The 25172-nt window shown below is 39.4% G+C and overlaps 1 protein-coding gene across 1 annotated transcript in view; it reads left to right on the forward strand.

Moving 5' to 3' along the window:
* The first annotated feature begins 3944 nt into the window (after positions 1 to 3944).
* LOC117390176 (ryanodine receptor 3-like) overlaps positions 3945 to 25172 on the forward strand; it is a 109414-nt gene continuing 88186 nt past the window's right edge. The window contains exon 1 of the mRNA XM_055231285.1: positions 3945 to 3992. Coding sequence (XP_055087260.1) covers positions 3945 to 3992 — 48 coding nt within the window. The remainder of the gene's footprint in view (positions 3993 to 25172) is intronic.

Genomic DNA, 25172 nt, shown 5'->3' on the forward strand with positions numbered 1-25172 from the left:
AGAAATTCTCCAAAGGCTTTCTGAACTACAATAAATCTGACAGAACAGGTGATGAAAGCAATGGCAACATTAAGGCACTGAAAGACTTCCTAAAAAACTCACCTGTTGTTGTAGAGTTATTTGAAGAATTCCACTTTGAAGTACTGGGCCTCCTGCTCAGGTTCAAATCCAGGCGCGTTATAGTCCGCTTGTTGCCATTCTTGTCGATTACCTCGGTGTAGACCTTGGGATCATCTGCATTGCTGGAGCTGTCCGTGTCCTTATCTGACAATAGCACTATTCTGTGGTTGAGCTGGGGACTAGTCTGTTTGGAGGACAGAGGAGACAGGACAGGGGACATACTCTGGAGGCTGTTGGATGCAGGGAATGACGTGTTGAAGACCCCGGCAAGAGGCGAACAAGGGCTCCTTTTAGTGTGTATTTTAACCGGTTCATTAGTATAAGATAGTTGCAGAGACAGCTTCCTACCACTGCTATAATTTCTGTCTTGAGATCCATGGCTGATACGCTGGACTTTGGCTTCCACGTCTTGCACTTTTGCTTTAACCGTCATCCCCACCATATTCTTCTGTTCAGTAGATTTAACCACCGGCTCGCAATCATTTTCAGTCAGAGAATCAAGTGTTCTAATTGGTCGGAGGTTGCTTCCACTTTCCCTCCGGTTCAGACCTTCCATCAGGCTGCAAGAGGACGACTGATAACCAAATTCACCGTCACATTCTGAAAAGTCATTACAAAAATCCACATCCGGATCATAGTTCCGGTTGTCTTCCATAAAATCCATCCAGCGATCCATCTGGAAGCTCTCGTCAGTAGGAAGAATGGGATTACTGACAGCACTCACATAGGACCCTGTCACCGGACTATCGGACGTTTCGGAGTGTGAAGTGTCCACATTTGCAGATGTTACCAAAGAAACCCCATTTGTAACTTTTTGTTTCATCTTGTTATGAAGCATCTGCTCAGCGCTGGCCAGCTTTTTTGGCACTTTCTTAATCTTCTTGGTTTTTGTCACCACTTTCTTATGCTGTGATGCAAAGTGATGTTTGTTGCTAAGCATTTGAACTTCCTGGCCTTCTATGTAGTCTTGAAGTTTCCCATCCTGGTTGCCCATCCTGACCTTGTGCGTACAATCTTTGCAGAGTGATAAGAACTCACCGAGTAACTGATGGTGCTCCACTGCTAGCCACAGAAGCTCTGCAACTGCCTCTTTTGTTGCCTGGTGGGAAGTGCTCTGGACCAGTTCACTCAAGGAATCAGAAGACTGGCCTCTTTGTTTGGACACTCCAGGAACCTCCTTGTCCCGGTCATCATGGTCATTACTGGTGCTTTCCAACTGGCTGGCGTGAGTCGTGTACTTGAAGCATGGAGCCCGCCTCTTGGGGAGATACCGGCTGACTTTGCAGAGCTCTTGAATGCGTGGGTAGAGGAGGAGAACAGAGTGGGTGCCTTCCATGACAGGGGCCATTCTAGCTACGAGTTTTGATTGGAGTGCTCAGGCTTCAGTTTGAGTAACAACACTTGGGCAGAAGTCAGTCTCAGATAGTTCATCACCGGTCCTGTTTGAAGACTGACACAGGGAGAGAGAGGTATAGAGGATATCATTTAGACTTTGTGACAGGATTGGGTCAATAAACAGTTAGTGCAGCTAGTGAAGTTTATTGATTGCGTGTGCCATACTAGTGGTATACCACTGTCTTTATAGGTAAGTAACACTCTTCAATTTTATAGGGAAAAACAGAAGACCAACATAATGCAAATTGCAACTGCTTAGATTCAAATATTTATATGCAGCGCAGCGCATCCTAAACTCACACAACCCACATATACTAGAGAGGAAATATAAGGAAGTAATTAAAATCACAATACAAACAAACATAAATAATCATCATAAAATTAACATTAAAAGAGAAGAGTGCAGAATAAAAACCTTTCAGTCATATGCACAGCATTAACAAAGTAGAGGCCTGTCTCACATTTTCAGGAAGACTGTGCCAGGTTTTAGCTGCATAAACTTAATTCTGAATTGAACAAAGCACTCTTAACTCAAGTCATAATTTTGCATAACACATGATCTAATTATATTATACAATACCTTTTTGAAATGCAGTGCTTTTTAACTGCACATCTTCTATTTCTGAAGCTGTCACATAACCCAGGATGTAACATATTGATGACTCAGAGCTAAGTAAGAGCTAAGTGTTTATAACCATAACATAATGCAACTGCACCAGCACCTGCACAGCACAACTTGGCCTTTACCTACGTATTTGGCAATATCTCCAAGTGTTGACATCATAACACAATGCCGTGGGTTACTGTCACCTTGCAATAGCCACGGTCTAGGACTGTATTAACATAAAGGCTTGCTGATTCATTCGCATTCAAACTGTCACGCTATCAACTATTTACAGTGGCACTATTGGGAAAAGCCACATACGCGCACTTCTAATACATAATTTAATACATAATGCATATCCGCACAGGCTTGTCTGCCGTTCTTTACGTAAACATCCCTAAAGCATTGAGTTAATCACCTACTGAAATTAATGGACCCGAGTAAAACATAAATATTGACTTACTGCATTTAGTTGCATGAGGATGATGCTTGTCGTCTGTGTGGTGCAGCCTGCCGCCGATCACCGCTGCTGCTTGGCTAGTCTCCCTCTATTTGACAGACATGTGCTCTGTCCAATGAGAGAGCTCAGCGCGGACTCTCTAAGCTCTGATTGGCTCTTCCTCCTTCACGAGCTACTTTTTTGAGCCATTGCAGCTGCCGCGTGCAGGTGGGCCATGTGAGGTTGTGTTGTTCATCATAGAAGAGCAGTCTGATACGCCCGTGTTGGTTACTGTACAGAATATACTTTTTTACATTGTGAGACTCGCAAATTCTTAATGTTATCTGTAAAACTTCCACGTAAAATAGACCGTACACAAGCTTACTTCCCAGAACAGTTTTTCAGAGACGAGAGACCTCTAGTGGTCAACACGTGATTAAATAAGAAGGCGACAGTCGAGCGCGGACAGGCTCGATATTATCACCACGAGAGGGCAGCATCGTATCAAGGGTAAGTAAGCTGTTGTATTGCGTCTTTTGCTGCATTTATATAGTCAAATTTCTAATGTTTGACACCAGCAGGAACATTCATTGAAACTTCGTTGCAATTCATATTTAACATCGTTTGGTTTACCAAAATAAATAATTCAGTCAAGATCCATACAGCTTCTACATTATTAATTATGTAGACAACAAATGTAGCTACAGTTGTTGCACATCTTGTGTCTACACAATCTGTACAGTTTACAGTTCAATTGATTCGCTAATGTGTTAAGACATTAGATTTTTTTTCAACATTTCTGGAACATCTCTTTTTACTGAAATTATAATATTACATTTTAAGATAACTCTCATTGTTGAATAAACTGAAACATGTCATAGTCTGTGTCAGTAACCGATTTCTACAAAGCTGTTTAGGGCAGACTTGTGCTGTAAAGTGCTTTTGACGCGGACAGGAGCTCTCCATGGTACTGATCCGGACCAACGCGCAAAGAGCAAATATTCAGAAGTTTGAAGTTCATGCATGACTCACTCACTGCACTGAAATAACCCTGCGAGGTAAACAGTCGCTGGGAGATATTCTCTGTTGCGTGAATTTGAATAGTGGCGCTTCCTTTGCTGTAATGGTAAGATGTGCCTGTGACGTCGCAGGTCCAGACCGCGCTCGTGCAGTGGGTGCTCTTTAGTCCTCAGTTGCAGGAGCCCACCGATGCGGACACACCGTGCTCCTCTCCGGACCGGTCCTGAGCCCTGATCAGCGGGTCTGGAGTGACACATGCTGCGGTCCTGTGCCCGCTGTACAGCCGTGGATTAGCTTTATGCTAAAAGCGACTGGAGAGAGGAGCCAGCGGAGGCTTCCCGAGTCTGAGCAGCCTCCTTCGCAGCCATGGCTGAAGGAGGAGAAGGAGAGGATGAGATCCAGTTTCTCAGAACTGTAAGTACACCTCATGGCACTTAGCGGCTCTAACAGCAGAGTGTCTTTTAAACGCACCATGTGTGAGCCATTATCGGTTCTTTTCAGTCATTGTCTTGACTGATGTTCTTTCGCTCCGTATCCCGTGATAACCCGGTGCCTTCTTGTACATCTTAGAGCCAGCATAGTGCTCCATTGTTTTGCGCATCAGATAGCTCACAGCTATTGTCTTTTCTGCAGTCTCCTTCTCTCAAAGTTTAAATCTTCAATGGTGATGTTAAACTTTAAGCTGTCTGCACATTTACTATAGTTACAAGGCACTTCATGTTCTGTAAGTTTAATGCAGCCCTCACAAAATCTGCATATGAACATAGTTTAGAGCCTGTGTGTGAGCATATTAATAACATTCATCTATTAAATAACAATGCAACCGTAATGTCAGGTATTTGTGTTTAGGTGCAAATATCAAGCTAATTTTGAAAAACAAGAAAAAAACTCTGAAATTAAGGACAAGGCTGTAGGCTATGTACTTTATGAAGCCTGACTTTTCGGCGTTTGTGAAAGGGAGATGACTGCGTGAGCCTGAGGAGCTGTGTTACTGACAGAGATAGATGGTGACACTTTTTGCTCAGCAATGAGAAGTGCTTCTACACAGTCATATCATAGCTGCAAATGCGTGTCTGGAATAGATGAGGTTGGAGGTCTTCCAGAGAGACCCCCAGACAGTGGGGGTGTTTGGCTGCACACTGCTGGCTCTGCTTCTCACAGTTCCTCTTTATTGAGCTGATCATATGCACAGACTGTAAGCCTTCTATAGGTGTATTGTGTTTCATGCACATATTCCGGTCATTAGCAGGCTGTAGAGAGAGGGCCTGAACATTGACATTCATTGCATGTATTAGAACTGCACAATATATAGCAATCAAATCAAAATAGTGATTTGAGTTAGGGAAATTATTAAACTGGACAGACTGCAATTATTTAGATAACAGAGTGTCCTCAAACAAATCTTGTTGTACCTGTAGTTTAGATGGGATATTGTGTTAGTTTAAAAGTTTAGATTTCAGTTTTTGCTCACATGTTACTGCTTAAGTTGTTTACAATGTGCACACTGAACAAAATCTCACTTTATATATATATTTATAAAATCTCATTGCAATACTAAAAATCACAATTTGATTTTTTTCCAATGTTGTACAGCCCTAAATATTTTGCGTTACTGAATCCAAAAGGTCAAAGGTTTCAGTTTGTAACACTTGTTTTAATAAGTCCAAGTCAGCACCTGCTCTGGAGAATATCATAGAATCCATGCTGTGTTGTGTGCTTCCTGAGGGCTTTGTGTATGCACAGTAATAGCAGTGGTATTTCAAACATACTTTCACTTTTTCTTTACTGTCAATTAGCCCCTCTCAGAGCCAACCTTTTAGACATAGAGGTCAATGCATCAGTATGACTCCTGTCCCAAAAAAACAGCTGACATTTCCTCCCCGCATCGTCTTTTTATCCTAGAACTAAAATGCCACCCATTCATGATCAGCACGGCGAAAGATATGGATTTGGCTTTCCGCTTGCTCGACTTCTAGGAGCATTTTTCACACTGATGACTGGGGAGAAGTCAGAAAGTGCTGTTGCTTTAAAAGGTGGTTTTAGCTGCTTGTTGCGTCCGTCCACACCGGGAGGCAGCTGTCATGAGTGCAAAAGGACTGTGTGTGTGTGTTTTGAATGCAAATGCAGCTGTAGCAGTGTGGTGCAGTCAGCCTGCACCAGACATGCCAGGGCTTAGAGCCCGGTGCAGGAATTATTCATCAACATCCAGGCGCTACTGTAGAGGAGGACCTCAAGTACTTCTATAGAGCACACAGTTGTACCAAAAACACGACATCGCTGTGTAATTAAAACAAATGTCATTATTTGCATTGGAGTATATTTTGTGGAAGGTCTTGCAATAGTTCTGACTCACACTTGAATTTCTGATTTCTGATTTTGACATTTCATGACAGTTTGTTTTGTTTTCGAATGGATTGCTCAGATTGATTTTTCGATTAGTTACTCTGTTCACAGAATAAAGTCTTGGTAACATTTTTACAAAAAGGCCAAGAGGAAATAATAATATTATATTTCTATTGATCCAAGTGTTTTGAGTGCAAATGTAAACTGTAAAGTTATGAATGAAGGTGGGAGACTGTGTGTAGTATATAACATCCTCAGAATATTGTAAGTTTTAGTGAGGAAGGAATAAAATAGTGTTAAAACCTTATTCTAGCTCAAGTTTAAAAATATATGTGCACAATCATAGGCTCATGTTCTTTTGTGTGTTAAGGCTTGTGTCTGGGTGCAGACTGCCTATAGGATCTGTGTGTCTGTCTCATTCCTGTCCAAATGTTGCTTGTTATTAGACCCGAGAAGCCTGATAAAGAAGTTCACAAACTGCCTTTTCTCTAACAACACAAAGTAATTTCCCTGGAGTGGTCACAGAATTACCCCTGTCGGACTGCTGCCTATAAAGCCCGTTCAGTGGGAGGAGGGGGGGGGGACGACTGTGCATATCTCAGCCATGGCTAATTTGATGCTACAGGAAGAGGAACTGTGCTGATTCAGAGCCAAGAGATTGGGAGAAAAGCCCAGTGCTCTTAAACCCAGGGCCACAGTTTTAATGCTGGAGATGCACCAATGTTTTATTAGGCCCACATGCGGTTTTCAGTTATATTGAGCATGAACTTGATTAGGCGTCAATTGGATGTATATTATTTCAATTTGCACAGCGGTGGGTCTATAATAAGGAGCTCGTAGGAAAGACACATGGCTTGGATAGTTCATTATATAAAAAGTAGGAGTGGGCGATAAAACAGTCATTTGGTACGATCCAGTTCTAGTCGTCATTTAGTCCTGGTCCAATCCAGGTTTAGATCTGAGCTTAGTCTAAATTTTGATATTGTGATGTGTCATGGTTGTGGTTCAAGTGAATAGACCACATAAAGGTGCACTGTGTAAGTTTTCTGGTGATAAATCAGTTACCTGCTTGTCTCCATGGAGATGTTGTTTGCCTGGAATGTTGCACAGTATGCCATTAAACGTAACTATCAGGCGTTTGTTTCCTTACAAATGTTTTTATTGCCCAAAAATTCCTTGTAAAAGATACATTTCTACGGTGAACGGAGTCTCCTCTTCACAGACCTGATGTGTAACTTGTCCTATTGCCCTGCTTGTTTCTATGGCAACTGATAAGTCTAAAGCCATACTGGAGAACATTTTAGGCAAGACATTAACATCTGTGATAATATCCATGGAGACAAGCAGATGGCAGACACTCCACCAGAAAAGTTACATAGTGAACCTTTAAATATCTCTTAACACCATTGTTTGAAAGATTACCGGTAGATGATCTACTTATTATACTAAATTTGCATATCCATACCGTCAAAACCACTTTGATATTTTGATATATTTCCAAAGGCATTTGCAAATAATTATCCTGCCTACTGTCTTCTGCCATTAGGAGAGAACTTTTGACAGCTTTAACTTTTTTCCTAATTTCCAAAGCCATAAGGCTTATTCCTAATACAGACTGCCCATGCCGCTGCCTCCAGTGCTGCTGAGGTGAGTTTGATTCTGGTGATATATTAGCAGTTTGAGTAGGAGTAGCGACTTTGAAAAGGCCAGACTGGGGCTGTGACTAATGCGTTGTGGCTTGTTTATATGAAACCGCTGCTGGTTTGCATTCGAGCCATGAGTGCAACACGCAGAGTGAATATTCCACATGTGAATAGCATCTCCACAGCTCCCATTTTAGTTTAGTGCAGACTGCAGAGCGGGTGTCATTAATAGCACCACTCTCTTTGCCTCCTCACCACTCGGAGATCTTTCCTGGCACAGCTGGGTGCATTTTTTTGTTCTATGTTCGTCCATTTTTTTTTATCCAGATTTGATTTGGTATCCACAATTTTAACTCTACAGTCAAAGCTATATCTATCTATGTTCTTACATACAGTTTCCTGTAACAATCAGATATAAAATTATTGCAATGTTATGCAGACAACTGACTGACAGCTCAAGTGAATTTCCCTTCATTTCTCTTGGCACCTGTTTGTGGGTGGGAAACATTAGTCACTTTTTGAGATGTTGTTGATGTATTAGAGGCAGGAAACACTTGGCAAATTGCATGGCTATATTTCTAAAACTGCAGCTCTTGACTCTATTCCTGTATGCCAAAATAACTTGCACAAATTGTAAGACAACATTATAACTGGAGGGTGCAGAGCAAAATCTAAGTTGTGACCCTAAGACTTTATGTATTAATGTTAGCACAGTCTACTAGTTACAGTCTCTTAGCCTGCCTTTGGAAAGTATATATGAAAAATATATAATTTAAATGCAAAAAAGACCAAGAGAAGAGGATACAGGGGACAAACAGACAATTTTCTACATAAAATAGTTATGATATTGACAAGGCCAAGTACTAATTTTTGTAAGTATTTACCAATACTTGTTCAAATAAGTGTCTATTTTTTATACTATATTTTTAGTATTGATAAGTTTACATTTTTTGACCACACAGGAAAAATAAATTATAGAGAATAGTATATGTTTTATTAACTCTTTTCAGTCTCTCCTTAATGATTGCTAGACAGGACAGGCTCTGTTTACAATAATTAGACAGCAAATCCTGGATATTATGTCTTTAATGGAGCATTATTAATCTAGTGATAACCCTCTCCAAAGGTTAATGAGAAGAATGCGCATAAACACCCGCTTTAATTATCTTTCATTCATAATATTATCAGATAACTGCACAATCCTTGCTCCCATGTTCCACTGCTTCTCTTGCCTATCCCCTGGACTATTTATACTAGCTCCGCCCCTTCCTGTGTCACTTGCCCCGTGCATAATTGGAGATTAGCGTGAAATGATTCTCACTGATGGGAATAGCGGTCGGGCACATGGTGGTTCTGGGCGACACTGTGTAAGGCCTCTCTCTAATGTTATTATGATGAGTGCTGATGTCGTTTCATGCTTGGTTTAAAAAAGTAATAGCAGCGTTTCATCAGTAAGCGAGAGGCGTCCCGAGCAGAATGTGGCAGATTGGAAACACCGTGTGATTTCTTTAAAGTTATTTGATTGATCTTTTACCAGATGTTTTGAGCAGATGTGGTGAGATCAGTGCAGTGGTACCTGTGTTATGCATGTTTATCTGAATGTATCATAATAATTCAAAGCAGTGGTGAGAGAACGAGTCTGAAATACATACGTGACTTTAAATCAATATTATATACCTTAATACAACTAATATTTATCACTGCTCAGCTACTACTACAACTACCACTACAACTACTACAACAACTACTTCTACAACAACTACTGCTACTACAACAACTACTACAAATGCAAATACTACTACTACAAATACTACTACTATAACTACTGCTACAAATACTACCACTGCTGCAACAACTGCTATTACTACAACAGCAACTAGTACTACAATAATTACAACTACTACAACAACTACTTCTACAACAACTACTATAAAAACTACTACTACTACAACAACTACTACAACTACTGCTACTACTACAAATACTACAACTACTACTACTACTACTACTATCACAAATACTACGACTACTCTACAACAACTACTATAACTACTGCTACAAATACTACTACTGCTGCAACAACTACCTCTACTGCTATCACTACTATCACTACTATCACTGAGTACTAATAATGCCAGCATACTTCTACCCCAGTGATTCTGATCAATCATTACTGGGGAGCAGTAATAGACACTGATAGGCGGTGTGTTCATCCTCTGATTTAAAAGTCTACAGTTTTGTGAATACTGTTGTTGTGTTGTTGGGCATGTACCTCACCTCGCTCCCAGTGTCTGCATACACTGATATATGAATGTGCGTGTGAATGGATGAGTACTTCTTTGATGTAAAGCGCTCTGAGGGCCTTAATGATAGAAAAGCGCTGTATAAATGTGACCATTTGCCATTTTACCACTTGTACTCTGAGCCCTGCTTCCCCTGCAAATACCACTTTTTCTACTTTTATATTCAGTGCTACTACTACCACTTTTGGCCACTTTGTGATACAGTTCAGACACTTGTGAATCCTGAACAAAATCCTTCCTCTGCATTTCTCATAAAAACATTCCACAGTTTACCTCTTTATCCACCGCAGTATCGATTTCTCCTTCTCCTTTCCATTTACAATTTCAATTTCAGAACTGCACTGGGCGAAAAGTAAGTTACTGTGAGTTGGTGTTGTTGCAGATGACAGACAGATAAGATTCTGGTTGATGCAGAGGGAGGGGAGACAGGGGCAGCCCGCTGGAGCAGAGACACAGTAATGAGCTATTGATTGTGCCACCAAATGAAGAAATTTCCCCCGTAATGTCAATGGCATGCAGTAAGCAGGCCTGACTGATCTGCTGTTTTAGGCACGATGAATATTTAAACAGTGTGCATGGAGCCCTGACACACTAAAGCACCTATTTCTGTGGACTGTACATATTTATTGCTACACAAACACATGCAGCCTAAAGGGCTATCAACATCTATGCGGCTCCACATCCCTCTTTGCTGTTTCGTTTAATTGGTTTCAATGTTTAGAATATGCCGAAGTCTATTTAAAATTGTATTACAATCTGTTACATTTGCTTTACTTGATTTTAATTTGTATGATCAAGTTTGTTAGATTGCAATTTCTCATACGAGGCGAGTGTTTGAATTTGTTGCACATTTGATGCCTAAGGGTGCATTTACCCTTGTCCTGGTTTGATTGTTTGGAGTTCAGTTTAGTCCTGATGTAGACTTGGTTTTGGTCCTGTTACAGTGTTAGTCTAGTCCAGGTTTAGTTCCAGATTTAATCCTATATTACTAACAATGCTGGTGTGTGCAAGTGTAGTATTTACTAATTCAAGCATAGTATAATAGTATCTATCATTAATGTGAATGTTACTGTTACTAGCTTGAACTCTTAGCAGCTTGTAGCTTCTGAAAATTGCTGTGTTGTGTGTATGCTCCTATGGTACGACCCACTTTTTTGCTCCTCAACTTGTCCAATGTCCCAATAAGTCCCAATTTCTAAACACAATTACTGAACGCCCCAGTTTTGAACAGCCTGTCCCAATTTTGGAAGGTACATTTTCCTCAGTAGGCGATCAACATGCACTACTGTCTAATGCAAAATAACTCATTTGCTAATATTAGGCCAAGGTTTTAAAGGTTCACTAACTTGCTTTGAATGGCATTAGTAAACATATCTTTCTTACATTTATTCAGTTACAAGTATTTTTATGGGCAAATAATACCCTGAAAAACATGCATTCTTACTTTGAACTGGCTCACCTCTCTACAGATCTGACCTGTAACTTCGCCTGTTGATGTGACCTGCTTGTCTACATGGATATGAGTTTATTGCCGTACTGTGGATCTTTCCAGGTAGAGCAATAGCATTTACATGGAGACGAGCATGCATGAAGTATATACATGAAGTTTTAATTGAACGTTTTAGTGCAAAGAGATAAGTGCAGGAAATATGCCTACACTGCTCTCTGTGTGAGTTTATAATACATTGAATTCACATAGTTTGAGGAAAATGGCGAAAATCACCCCAGCATATTGGCCCAAAAATCAATCAATCAATCAATCAAACTTTATTTCTATAGCACCTGTAGTGCTGTACAACATTAAAAACACAATTAAAAACAATAAACATCATACAAATCAACAGAGCACATTACACCATTAAAATAAAGAAAGAGTCACAGGGCTAAAAATATTGGCCATCGGTTTGTCTGGATTCTAAATGGTAAATGGTCACATTTTTATATAGCTTTTTTCCATTTTCAGGGCACTGTTTTGTTACTATTTGTTTTGTTACTATTGAGTTTTCACATTTTTAAGTTATATTTTGCCCTTAAATGAATAGATTTGCTTACACTTTATTCTCTCTGCTAACATATTATATCAAACATAGCCAAGAAAGCCTCGACTCTGGCTTATAGTTTTTCTCCCTCTACATACCTGTACAGCTGCCCTCGTTCTGGTTTGATTGTGGTATTTCTGTCTGTGGAAAAGGTTAATTGTTATTCATATCAGTGCTGAAAAATCCAGTGTGTCTTGACTGCAGCTTCACACATGCTCCTGGTTTTATTCAGTGGATCAAAGAGTACCTTTACAGACCTCATGAATGGAGTCCAGGCCGAGTTCATGTTCTCTATTGTGTCTCCTGATAACCACATGGGACCCACTACAATACAAACCAATTATTGTGCAGGTAGTAGTACACGCACAGTGTAGTAAACAGAGAGCTATGGGTTTGTTGTACATGCTGATAATGACCGTCAGATTCCACAAGGTGTATTTTGTAGTTCATTGTATTTTTTTTACTGAACCATTGTTATGATTTGGTTTGGTCAGTTTGTTGCTTTGTGAATAAATGTAATTCTTATTCTTAATTTTAGTTAGTTTTGTTCCTTTAGCCCAATTGTTCGAGAAAGCTGGCCAAAATTTTAGAAATCAGCCAATGTGGGTGTTTTCATGGGCGATGCCAATAGCGATTGTTAAGAATCAGGAGGCACTCATGGTCGATAAGCTCTGCCGATGTTTTTGGGGCCGTGTGACAAATTTGACCTTTGTCCCTTAATTGTATTTAACTTTACACATTTGCTAATTTCCCATAATTTTTCCATAACCAACAAAACTGCTATCCTGGATTTGATTTGTTGAGTCTGTTAAGTTATAGTTCACCTTTAAGTTAAATACCACACATACACAAGTTACTTTAAAGATATTTCATGTGGTTAAACCTATTCATTTCAGTTGTACAATTCAGTTAAACACATCCACATTCTCTACTTACCCGAGTCTCCAAATGCTCCAGATAAAAGAGGGGGTGTGCCCAATGTCAGACAATTTCAAAGCCTTGGGGTGAGGTCATGGACTGGGCCATGTGGAGGAGAGAACTGGTTTAAGTTCCCATCTCCATTTAAGTTTTTGCTCTGAAGTTCAAATAAAGCTTGATGCATATTCTTTGGGCAGCAGGTTTGCCAAAACAAAATATCGGCCTGTTCTGGAGATTTAAGGGCAATAAGTGATAAGTGAAAAATCATCCCAATATGTCGGCCAATCAATGTCTCTAGAGTTTGTGATAATGACAATATAGGGATTAATAGTAAATATAGTGACTTTGAGAAAAGAAATAAAAAAAGATGTGTTTTTTTTTTCAGTAAATATCTAAATAGTAATTAATTTGATGAATTTACAATGTTTCCATGCTTTGAAAGTAGTAAGTTGAAAGTAATTTATTTCATAGTAACAGAAATTCTACCATGATTATATATTTGGAAATGTTTTATTCATTCTGTATCTTTTCTGTTCACTTCTATGAGCAATATTAGTACATATACAAGTATTTTGAAAAATATTCAGTACACATTCAGTACATACAGGGTAAATGTTGAGTTTGATTGAGTTGGAAAGCATTATTGTTTGCTTTTTTGGCCCAAACTGGATTCGAAAAAGTATTGCCTTGGTTGTGGTCTGTGCTCCATTGAAATGCATCAAAAGAACACAAAGAAACCAGTCTCTTGTTAATCGCTGTCCTTTTCAATATCTAACAGGGCCATCGCTGAATTTCATCTGCACTTGGCTTGCGGTTTCTTCTTGGCAGCCCATTTTGGCTGCCACGTGTTTCCGAATGGGCCTCTCTCCAAAGATTTGTGTCCTCATATTTGATATTGGATTTTGAGGAAATCTCACACAAAAATCAAAATTAATTTTTCTAAATTCTGAACCTGATCCTTTCTGATGTTGTTCGTTAAACATTTCGGAAATTCTTTCTGGTGGTAGTTTTGTCAGTGCAAATCCTTTCAACACAAGATGATATTTGCATGCTTTCTGAGGGTGATGTTGGCTGTGTTGTCAAATTCCCTCAGATTTAGTTCTACTTTCTCACTCAATGTAAGTAATTCCTCCCAGTGCACCAGCTCTATGCCAGTGTTTACTCTGCACAGAATCCACCTCTGCAGATTTAAGTAGGCGTCCAAAAAGCCATACATTTAGATTTGGGACTTAAGTGTTGCAGTACCACAGCCCCTGGTTGCCACAGAAACAATGATATCCTATCTGAGGTTTTTGTTGTGTTAAGTGTAATTATGCCCAATGTTCCGTCTCTCTCTGCATCTTTAATAAAGCTTTTTACAGAACTCTTAATGTCTGCATTCTGCTCCAGGGGAGACAGACCGACTTTTAGTTTCAGACCATCGCAAAATAAAGTCATGATGATGCATCGCCATTGTGTGTCATCAAGGCATTTACACTAGTTGCCTTAAAACTTAGGGCCTCATTTATCAAGCTCATTTGCTAAACAGCTAATCACGCTGAAAGTGGAGCAAACACAATTTCTCACAGAGACGCTAAAGAAGACGCAGCACAGTTTTGCTCCTATGAGTGAATGAAAAAAGCAAGCATTTTTGCCAACATGCACAAAATCTGAGGTGGCAGAAAGTTGTTTAGCGGGTGCTGCCAGATCTATTACAACTATGAGAGCAAAAACTGTGTGATAATATAGTATGCTGGAGAAACAGGTGCAAACAAGATATGTAAAAAGTTGATATTGATTTTAAATGCTTTAAAATTAGATAATTCCATGTTGTTTTCAGAGTAGCAGTAATAAAATATAAACTCTTAAACCTGCGACACTTTGGCCCTGACTCCCATAAGCCATCAAACCCGGCTCGTCCTATGTCCTAAAGCAGAAGGACATAGGACAGAAACTGTGGGGTCCAGTCTCGTCATCCTGGATAATACACAGTTGCATCCCTGTCCCTGCACCACATAGATGCCACAGATGTGCATGGTTTCATGCACGTATTTCCATGATCCATCATGCTGGGGTTAAGTCCAAAGTGAAAAGGATAATGCTGCTAAACTTACTGTCGTAAGTTTTCATGGAGCCCATCAGATGCTACTTAAATCAAATACTTTGTGAAATTGTTTGAAAATAGGGGCAACAATGAATTTGTACAACACTTCAACAATTCAATAGCTCACAGGAGCAAAACTTTTGCACTTGCTGAATGCTCTCATTTACATGTCTTACAGTTTTCATATGTAAATGTGAGTATTATTTTGCAAAAATAATACGCACACATCCCAATGGTAAATAACACACAACACGTCCAGAAATTGCACAAGCTAGTTTTCAATTTCTACAGCAGTTTAGTGCATGGATGATTAACTGAGGCCCTAAGTATGATATCATAGGTCACTGATGGTTTTGGGGTGTTCAAAATTAATTATGCCCTGTTACAGATTTCATTAAGACTTCTTATTAAAAATGACAGTGTTGCACAAAGAGATACCACTGTGTCTATGGAAATGGTGCTGTATGTATGTTGATAGAAAGTGCAAGCTGAACAAAGAAAGGACACAAAATTTGGTATTTGCATTAGCCAAAACATCTTTCTGAAGTGTGTCTGCATTAGCATTAACTTAAATCAGAGATATAGAGTAAAACAGGGGAAGCGGGGATCAAAGGTTTGTGTAAGGTCTATGGACTATGGTCTACCACCTGCTTGTCTCCATTGAGATTTTATTACTTTGCCCGGAGTGTTCCACAGTATGATGTTAAACTTCTCTACCTCCATGGAGACAGGTCAAGTCCTAAGTATTAGTTAAGTTCTTCCCTTTTGGAAGAAAAGTAGTAAAAGACCTCATCCCAAAGAAATCTTTTCATAGCATAGAAAGTATACACTCTAAAAATTACAGATACCTATCTTATATCTGGGTGAACTTTTCCGAGCTTGTGTACAGATACCTATCTTATATCTGGGTGAACTTTTCCGAGCTTTTCCGAAGTTTAACATCATACTGTGTTCCACAGTATGATGTTAAACTTCTCTACCTCCATGGAGACAGGTCAAGTCCTAAGTATTAGTTAAGTTCTTCCCTTTTGGAAGAAAAGTAGTAAAAGACCTCATCCCAAAGAAATCTTTTCATAGCATAGAAAGTATACACTCTAAAAATTACAGATACCTATCTTATATCTGGGTGAACTTTTCCGAGCTTGTGTGGAGAGTGTTTCTCTGCCCACAGGACGGCTGGATATGGGGAGACGTACTGGAACATTTCTTATTCTTTTCCCATACAAGCTCAGAAACTCCGTTGAGCTGCCTCCAACTTTGAACAACTGAGGCGCTGACACTTCAAAAGTACCTCCCTGGGCTTTTAACGGCCTCTTTCTCAACTTTTTACAGATTGTACCTAGTGCAAAATGCCCTACACAAAGCTGTCGTACCCCTCATGTGAGACATGGTTCTATCTGCCTGTTGCTAAATTTGGAGAGTGGGTTTGTTTTCTGTGTTCCCCTGGGAGGCAGTAGCACATCAGCAGGCCTGTCACCTGGTGGATGCTGTGATGTGCGGGCCTCACAGCTGTGGTGGTCCCCCTTATTGGCTGCTCTCTCGTGGGGAAGAGGTCTCACTGCGGTCAGCTTTTAAAGGACACTGGATGTATTTATAACTCACAAAATGCTCTGTGTCAGTGTATTTGGAGGAGAAAGGGAAAAAGAGTGGTCCTAATATGCATTTGGATTTTTTGTATCTTGACTTTACATTTGGGCTGTATTAAAAGTAAATGTCTACTAGTTACATGTATGTGAACATGTGGCTATGTTAATGAATGCTTAAATAATATTGTGTATGTTGAAATAACAATATTTTTAGTAATATTCATTCAAATAGCTCTGATATAAATGTTGATTTTAAAGTAGTAAGTAAGTTGAAGTTGAAGCCCTTTGTCTTTAATATTTCTGTTTTCAATAGAGGAGTTTGACCCTCATAGGTTTTATTAAAGTTTTCTTCCATTGTACAAATACATGAGATTTAGTTATTATTATTAATTTTTATCTTTATTTTATTTCGGGAGGAATACACATAGTACAAACATATTCCTTTCAGTTCAGATATTGTATGAAACAGCATTATTATTTGAAGTACTACTTACTTATACTTAAAATTACTTTTCATAACTAAACCAACAAATACATGATTTAAGCAATATTTGTTCAGTGAATTAACCCAAATGTCGGCAGGTCTAATACCACTCTCTCCAGTTTATAATATAGGTGGGTCAGTGTGAGGGAATGATTGTAATTGTCTGTGTGAAGCACTGTGGGTTACATGCTATGTATAAAAAGCACTTGTTGTTGTGTCTTAGAGGAACACTTGCTTGATGGTGGTCAGAGAGACAGGGGTCCACATGCAAGGCATCTGTCTGTGTGGCTGATGTCTTCTGAAGCATCAACTTTATTGACCCAGAGGGAAATTCATTTTGGACTTGTGCAGCACCATAGTCTTACCATAGTCACCTTGTGAACGGTCTATGAGTGTGTCTGAGGGTCGGTGCCAGTATAGCAGTTACAGTAACTGGCAGTTATCTTTAACCTGCTTAAAACCCAAAGCTGGGTTTGTTCACGTTCAGCATTCACTGAGATCATGAATATTTCATAAAATGTGTTTATAGAATTCTATTGTTATAATAACACGTGTTTCATTTTTTTAAATACGCTGATCTCACAGAAAGATCAATAAAGAACCACTCTCCTGTTTATAATAGAATTTTCCCTTGAACAGTGGCATTACAAAAGCACCCGCAGTCCCCTATCCCCTCTCCTCCTGCTCACCCACTACTGCTCCTGACCTGAAAGTAAAAGTGTGATTTCCATTCACTTGGGTCCCTTGGGTTTTTCTCTATATAAATAAATAAACCTGTATTAGAGCTGCAAGCTGAGTCACAAGAAATGGCTTCTTCTTTTGGTTACAAATGCACTTGTTAGTTCTGTCTCTCCCGGTGCCTCCTAAAAAAGAAAGAAAAAAAAAGAAAAAAGCAACACTTCTCTAAAGCTTTTTTCCCGACTTCAACCTGCCGCAGTCTAAATGAGAGAAACTGAGAGCTAGGTTGTTCTTTTGCTCTACCCACCCTTAGCAACCTCTATGGTATGCTACATCTTACAGCATAGTCAGGGGAAGAATCTTACCCAAGCAATTAAAAAAGTTCCACTAGAGAGTCCCTTTGCACTATCTTGGCCTTTCAACAGCCCTGGACAGTGGAAACCCAAAGTTGCTGATGTAGCACTTAGCATTTAAGCCAGCATGGGGAAGTTACAGGCAATGCTGCAAGATATTGTACTTATAGCGTCTTCTTCCAGGCTTAATACCATCAAACTTGGCAACTGCTTTGATCTACATTCGCCTCTCCTCAAATAACCTAAAGTGGGCCAATCAAAATGTGTTTTCTGCTGTGTACACCTGGTCATTTTAATGTGCCTGTTTTTCACGCTAAGTTATCTGGTTGTCCACTGGTGAAGATGAATAGCCTTGGTCCATATGGCAAACGGTGCTCACAGCTGTATAAAGAGATTGGATGGTGATTGGGTAATTAGATGGTAGACATTTTGGTGTTGGGGAGCAGATGACACTCAGCAAGACAGCAATGGAGGTAGGGGAAAGATAGGGAGAGCCGTCTATTTACTTTTCAATTCTATTACAGAGTGGTGGATTTAATGGCGGAGACACTGACCTGGTTTGCCCTGATGTTATAAGGATTTCATTTTCAATCAAAATTGTCCCCGCTTGAACTGGATGAAATAACTAGCCCACACTGATCGTTACATCAGGAATAAAAATTGAGAAGTCTCACCCTTCACAGCGTAACACTTTTAAGGGTCCTGTTGCACAAATGGAAAAAAAAAAAAAAAAAAACTGAACGAAATTGCTAGGGAATTTGTTATTGCAGTTACAGGCACAGTTAGGCCTGTCACAATAACACATTTTGAAGTGCGATATATTGCTTAAGTAAATATAGATGATAAACGATAATATTGAAACCAAACCATAAAGCAGAATTATCTCCAAAAATGACTCTAAATGTACTTCTACAGCTCAAATCTCATCGTATTACAGAAAAATAGCCCAAATTTTCCCACTTGTGCAAAGAAAAAGTACCATAGACTGTATAAAGAAGTGGACTAAATGAGTGTGACATCACCCATAGCGACCCCGAGTATCATAGAAACCAAGGAGCCAATCCGGAGCCAGGCTGTTGAAAGAAACATTCCTTCCTGCTCACACCGCTAATTTAGCAGGGAGCAGGCGCTTAGCAATGCTGTCAATCAAACCTGTTGCTAACGCTAGTGGGAGCGACCTTGGGGGAAAGAAGTCGCCTGATTTGTCTGTTATTAATGTTCATATCTTGAATTACGCAAAAATGGCAAAATTAAAATACCAGGATCATGCAGAGCAGGTTGATATAAACATTTTAAGACCAAAATGGTGAGACTCACTGCAGTTGTTAAAGAGGGAGCAGTGAAAACTTCTCAATATAAGTGCGCTACCATGGTCACTTTCCATTTGGAATGTGGTTGCTTGCAGGTAAGCTGTGTCCATTTATATATACAGTCTATGAAAAGTACCCACAATAAGTACTGACATCAAAAATTATTGTTCCATCCACCATGTATTGAACGATAATTTGATAATAGTAATTATGATGATGAGGCTAGGTACAGTTTGATTATTTACAAACTAAAACATGTATATTAGATCTGTTTGTGTAAAATGTTTTATGGTAAATTGTATAAGAGTGTGTTTTAGTCAGTCGCTATGGAACAAAACCTGCAGTGAAACCCTTGTATACTGTAACGACTAAAATATAAAATCTGTCATTGTTATTCAGTGTGGTCCAATATTTTTTCAACCAATATCTGATTTGTTTTTCTGTTGTGGCCAATTAATATTTCTCAGTATCAATATTTTAAAATCAATGGCCAGGCCCAAAAATTGAGAAAAAAAAAGTTATAGTTTATTCCACAAATTTCCTTTTTCAACTCTTTATCTTCACTGTTCATTGCTACATATTGAAGGATTTTTTTTAATTCAAGGACATACTCTTACGATGAAGTGCATCATAGTACTCATTTCTACAAAACATAAAGTTAAAGGTACAGTATGCAACCTTCTGGCAGTGGCATGTCACCTTTATGATTGAAAATAGACATATGGAACCATATGGAGGTACGTTTTATGCCATACTCTAGAAGATTATAGCTAAAGGAACAACAGTTGATCTCAACCAATTTCAACTGCACACATTGTGATCCAGTGTAAAGTCTGTTTTATTCTGTGTCTGTGCCAGTCCTGATGCAGTTCCACATTTGGCGCTGGCCTTGGTCCATTAACACTATTGAAGAACAGGCTCTGAAGCTGTGATCCTCAGACCCTCTTAGCAGCAGCAGAGCCGGTGTCAACGCTCATTTACAGTGTCACTTTGGACCCGCTCAGTCTAATCATGTGTATTTGTGCTAAGCCTTGTGTGGTGTATGGCTCTTCCCTTTTGGTCCTTTTCTTCTTGGTCCCGGGCCCCTTCCTTCTGTCTCCTCTGTTCTGTCGCAGAGGAGCCGCTTCAGCAGTTTGCCTTGAGATGGGCATTAACACTGCCATTTACACAGCAACACTTAGTCACGGGAACAACACGGGCTCCAGTCTGCACTCCACTAAGGCTTTTTGAACTTTTTTTTTCCATTTCAAATCTAAAATGTTGGAGGACCTTTCACTGTCTGTTTCAAGCATTTGTCTCCTTTGGCAGCGTTTTGTTGGCATTTAAAACCTTTTTTCAACCTTTGCATACAAAAGCAGCAAGGTATTGGCCTTGTGCAGCTGCATTGTTAACATGCCTGCCAGCTAGAGGTGGCAATATTGACAAAAGTAAACTCTGTAAAACTAACCACTAGCACAGAAATATCACTTTATACATTTGTTAGAAAAATCTTCCAAAAGGCTTCAAAGGGTTTCAAATGCATGTTAATAGACTTTTTGACGCTAATATAGCATTAAAAAAAAGAATATTTTGACAATATGTTATAATGCAATCTGGAAAAAAATGTGGGTTCACTAATGCACTAATGTTTTGACAGCATACCTATTAGATGTGTGGGAGGTTATGTATTAATAAGCAACATGCAAACACATAAGTTAGTGCACACATAATATTTATTTACTCAAGAAAAACACTTTTTTTTTCATGACATTTTAACAAGAATCCCTTTTTTCCACAGTTTCTCAACCCCTTGGCTCGGTTGCTGTGTTTTGTAACCTGTGTAGGACAGTGGAGGAGACTGCTGTGGTCGGGGGTGTGATGTCTGGCCAGCTGTATTTTGCTCTGCAGTGGCCCAACTCCTGTATCAATCTCCTTGCTACAAAACATCCTTGTATGAGCCAGAGCCAGTCTGTGTATGCGGGGGCTGGCTGTGGGCCCCTGTTCACGGTGGAGACTTATTACGGTACAGTGTCATACAGGGACGAAGACTAGAGTCCACTGTAGGCAATCTCTCTAGTTTCCCTCCTCACCCTCCCAGTGCTGGCTCCCGGGGGCCCGCTTCACTCGCTTGGATCAATTTGCTGTTGATTCACCAGATTCTTTGGCACAAGATCAAGCAGGAGCAAGACAGAGCAAATGTGACCTCAAAGACCAGAGCAGGAGAGAGAGAGGGGGGAGCACTGCAGAGGATGGGAGAGAGGCTGAAAGAGAGGGGGACTTCAGAAGGATTCGCAAAGCTGCCTCTACAAATGTCTGATTCTGTCTTTCTTTACACATTTAAGCATGGTTTGTGTGAGTCAGTATAAGCAAGGTCATTGTTGGTTAGTTTGCATTGTCAATATCATTTACTTGTACAGTTTGGATGCTTGTATATAGGGATGCACAATTTTGGAAATAATATCAAATTGCAAATTATAATAGCATTTTTATCCAAGTTTTACTCAAAGTTCACATTTTAAACGCTTCGACAAGAATTGAAATATGAACTGACAAACTGACAGATTTATTTTATTATATATTTTATTATTATTTTTAGAATAATTATAATAATTTAGAATAATTATAATAATTGTGTAAGGTTTGGTTCAGAAGCATCAGAAGCAGGAGTCAGACAGAAATATCATTCAAATCCATTCTATTGACCACTGTGGACCGCTGTTTTAAATGGGAAGCTTTTGCTTGTTTACCCTAATACATTACACTTCTATTTCTTGCAGTACCACATTCCAACATACTCAGTATTAATTAACAATTCAAATTAAACTCAAGTTATCTTCCAATAGCGCTTGACCTTTAATTTCTCTTCCTTATTCAACATGTTTCAAAGAGCACTTCCCATAAGAGGCTAGTATGTGTTGGTGAAGCCTTTTCTGAATGTAACACAGTGAAAGCCTTGGCAATAGTAGCCCAATGGGAGGCATTGGAGCACCACATGAAATAGTGAAGCAATTCAATCTCTGAGCAAAGCACAGACTTAAGAACATAAAAAGTACAACTCATTTTACCTCTGTATTGCCTTTGACTTGGCTTCAAATGTTGGGACTCCCATATAGCAGGCTGTTACGCTGCCTCCAAACGTAGTTAAGGATGTTGTGGGGAAGTGGTTTTGTACATTGCAGTGATAGGATGAGCCTCTTACGCTGAGCTGATGGCTTGTACCTGTGTGAACACTGTACACCTCTTCAGGGTGGTTCTGGGGAGCACTTATCTCAAATTGCCTTTTAGCAACTGTAGGAATGCCAACTGTTTGCAATGTTTATGTTTGACAAAATATGTTTAAGATGGGAGAGAAGTTACTGATGTGTGTTTTGTTTCATGTTTGTGTGCTTATGTTTCAGTTCCAAAGCTGGAAAAACGGACATTCCAGCATCAGGAATGTTATCAGAGATTCACATTACGGCCTATTTGGGGGCTGCAGAGTAAACGTTTACCGATTTACTGATTTGTCATCTGAATTAGAACTTTTTTTTGTTATAGCTTTATGTTGTCGGTTTTCAAAAGGGCAGGTGCTATATTCAACTTTCTCGGTGGAAGGTCTTGTCTGTTACTTGTCTACATGGAGATACTGTTCCATATTGTTTTGCCTGAAATGTTACACAGTATGTCAACCTTCAGGCTAAGTTACAAGTCCGATCTTTTGATAAAGTGACCCTACACACTATTCAATAATGCAACAGTAGCTCAGTTGGTAGAGCATTTGTCAATTGATGTGAAGGTTCAATTTCAATTTTCAATTTATTTGTAGTCATTGTCACAGAAGAACAACGAAATTGCGTTTGGAGCATCCCATAAAGTGCAAACCCTTTTTTTTTTTTTTGTGTGTGTGTGTTTTTTTTGGTGGTTCAGATTCCGCTCTCGACATAAACATCATTGGTTGAGCAGTGCTATTCTAGCTGCTGTGTCCTTGGGCAAGACACTTAATCCACCTCGCCCCCTAGTGTCTGTGTACACTGGTGTATGAATGGGTGTGTGGTTCCTTGATGTAAAGTGTTTTGAGTGCCTTGAAGATGAAAAGCACTCAGGATCTGTAATAGAGTAAATCCGAGAATAAGATTAATGCCATAATGTGGAAGATGGAAGGTTATGCTTTTTCTTCTACTATTTTCATGTTTTACCTCAGTTGACTTTGCCTGCATCCCTTAAGGTCAAGTGCGTCAGTTACTGGTTGAGCCTTCAGTTTGCATATTATGCCTGTCACCAAGCGAAAACGCTCCAATCACCAATGACATGGCTGCAAGCGTGCGTGTGATTGGCTTAAAGCACCAGGAAAACATAGCCAAGTTCTGGTGACAGCTTGCTCATTGATATGCTCCACCATCACTCAGCGCCCCAGAGGATCATGGGATTTTACACTATTGTTATGGTGTGGAGCTCACTCTCTCACACACGGTTTGGAATGCACAGTGGATCTGACAAATGCTTGAGGACACAGCTACAAAGAATTGGCGAACATCATAGAACAAATCACAGCTATTCTGAAGGTGCCTTTGACATATCCGCAATGTTGATTTAACACAGTCCACAACAGTGTGGTTAAAGCATTTTCAAAAGTGGATTTGCATTGAGAAGTTTGGCTTTTGGAGTGGATGCTGTTTTGTTTCGGGATCACTGGTTCTCCAGGGCAGAAAATGCATTGTTGTGTATTGGGGATATTTTTCAAAGCAAGAAGCGCATTGTATCATTTATTACAATTTTCTCACTCGAACATCTGGTTTCTGCAATTATCTGTGTCAGAGACTTTTAAATGTGCTGAATTATTGCTAAAAAGAGTGCATTAGGAGGATACAACATGCCATCTCTTTCGGCAGCATTCTCCATTTGTCTTTATTAGTGGGGTTGTTGGTCTGGGCGAGCTAATCTAAAGTTCTATGACAAAATATACAAGAACTCCACAGTGTATCATAGAGCAACCGGTGAAGTAAAACACATGAAGTGAAACAACAAAATTATTAGGGATGAACAATTATTCACGCTAATGTCAGTTACTGTTAGACCTGTCACAATAACAAGCACAGTATATCACTACAGAGGAATATTGTGATAAACGATAATATTGAAACAACTCTATGCCACTAATTAAGATTTAAATAATGCAAGATAATCCCAGTAAGACATTTTTAAATAGACAGTTTCATTAAAAGACATGAGCTGCAACAAATAACAGCAGAATGTACCAATAATTAGCCATAAAAGGGGCTTTTTCACCCCTCTAAAGCTCAAATCCCAAAATATAGTTTCAGCTTTCATATATTGAATCATAAGTGGATATAGTAATTTTGACAGGACTAGTTACAGTAATATCCAGGGATGCTTCTATATATTGTTAACATTCCAGAGATATTGGATTGATAAATATAGCAAATACAACACATTTTTAAAAACTTTAATAACTTTAATTTTTACAAATGGGAACAGTTAATTTGTGACCATTTTTATACAGTTCGATGCACTGTGTAACTTTTCTGGTGGAAGGTTCAACATCTGCTTGTCTGGATGTTCTGCATTTTTCTTGATGAATCTGTGGGTCCTGTCATCAATTTTAAAGTAGTGTTATGGATATGGGCATATATTGTTAATCGGCCACAGCAGCAAGACAATTATTGCTTTTGGCTGTAAAGATCCATCAGACCTTGCCTAAAATGTATAAACCAATATATAGATGGATAGATGATGGCAGTGGGTATGCTCATTTTTCTTTAGAAAGCAGTGGCCTGTTGCGTGGAGATAAATATTGTGCACCAACAACAGCTGTGATAACGAACACTCACCACAGAGACTGATCGTTAATAAGAACATCTGAACTCCCCGTACTTGT

The sequence above is a fragment of the Periophthalmus magnuspinnatus genome, chromosome 22 (assembly GCF_009829125.3).
Source record: "Periophthalmus magnuspinnatus isolate fPerMag1 chromosome 22, fPerMag1.2.pri, whole genome shotgun sequence".
Classification (NCBI taxonomy): Eukaryota; Metazoa; Chordata; class Actinopteri; order Gobiiformes; family Gobiidae; genus Periophthalmus; species Periophthalmus magnuspinnatus.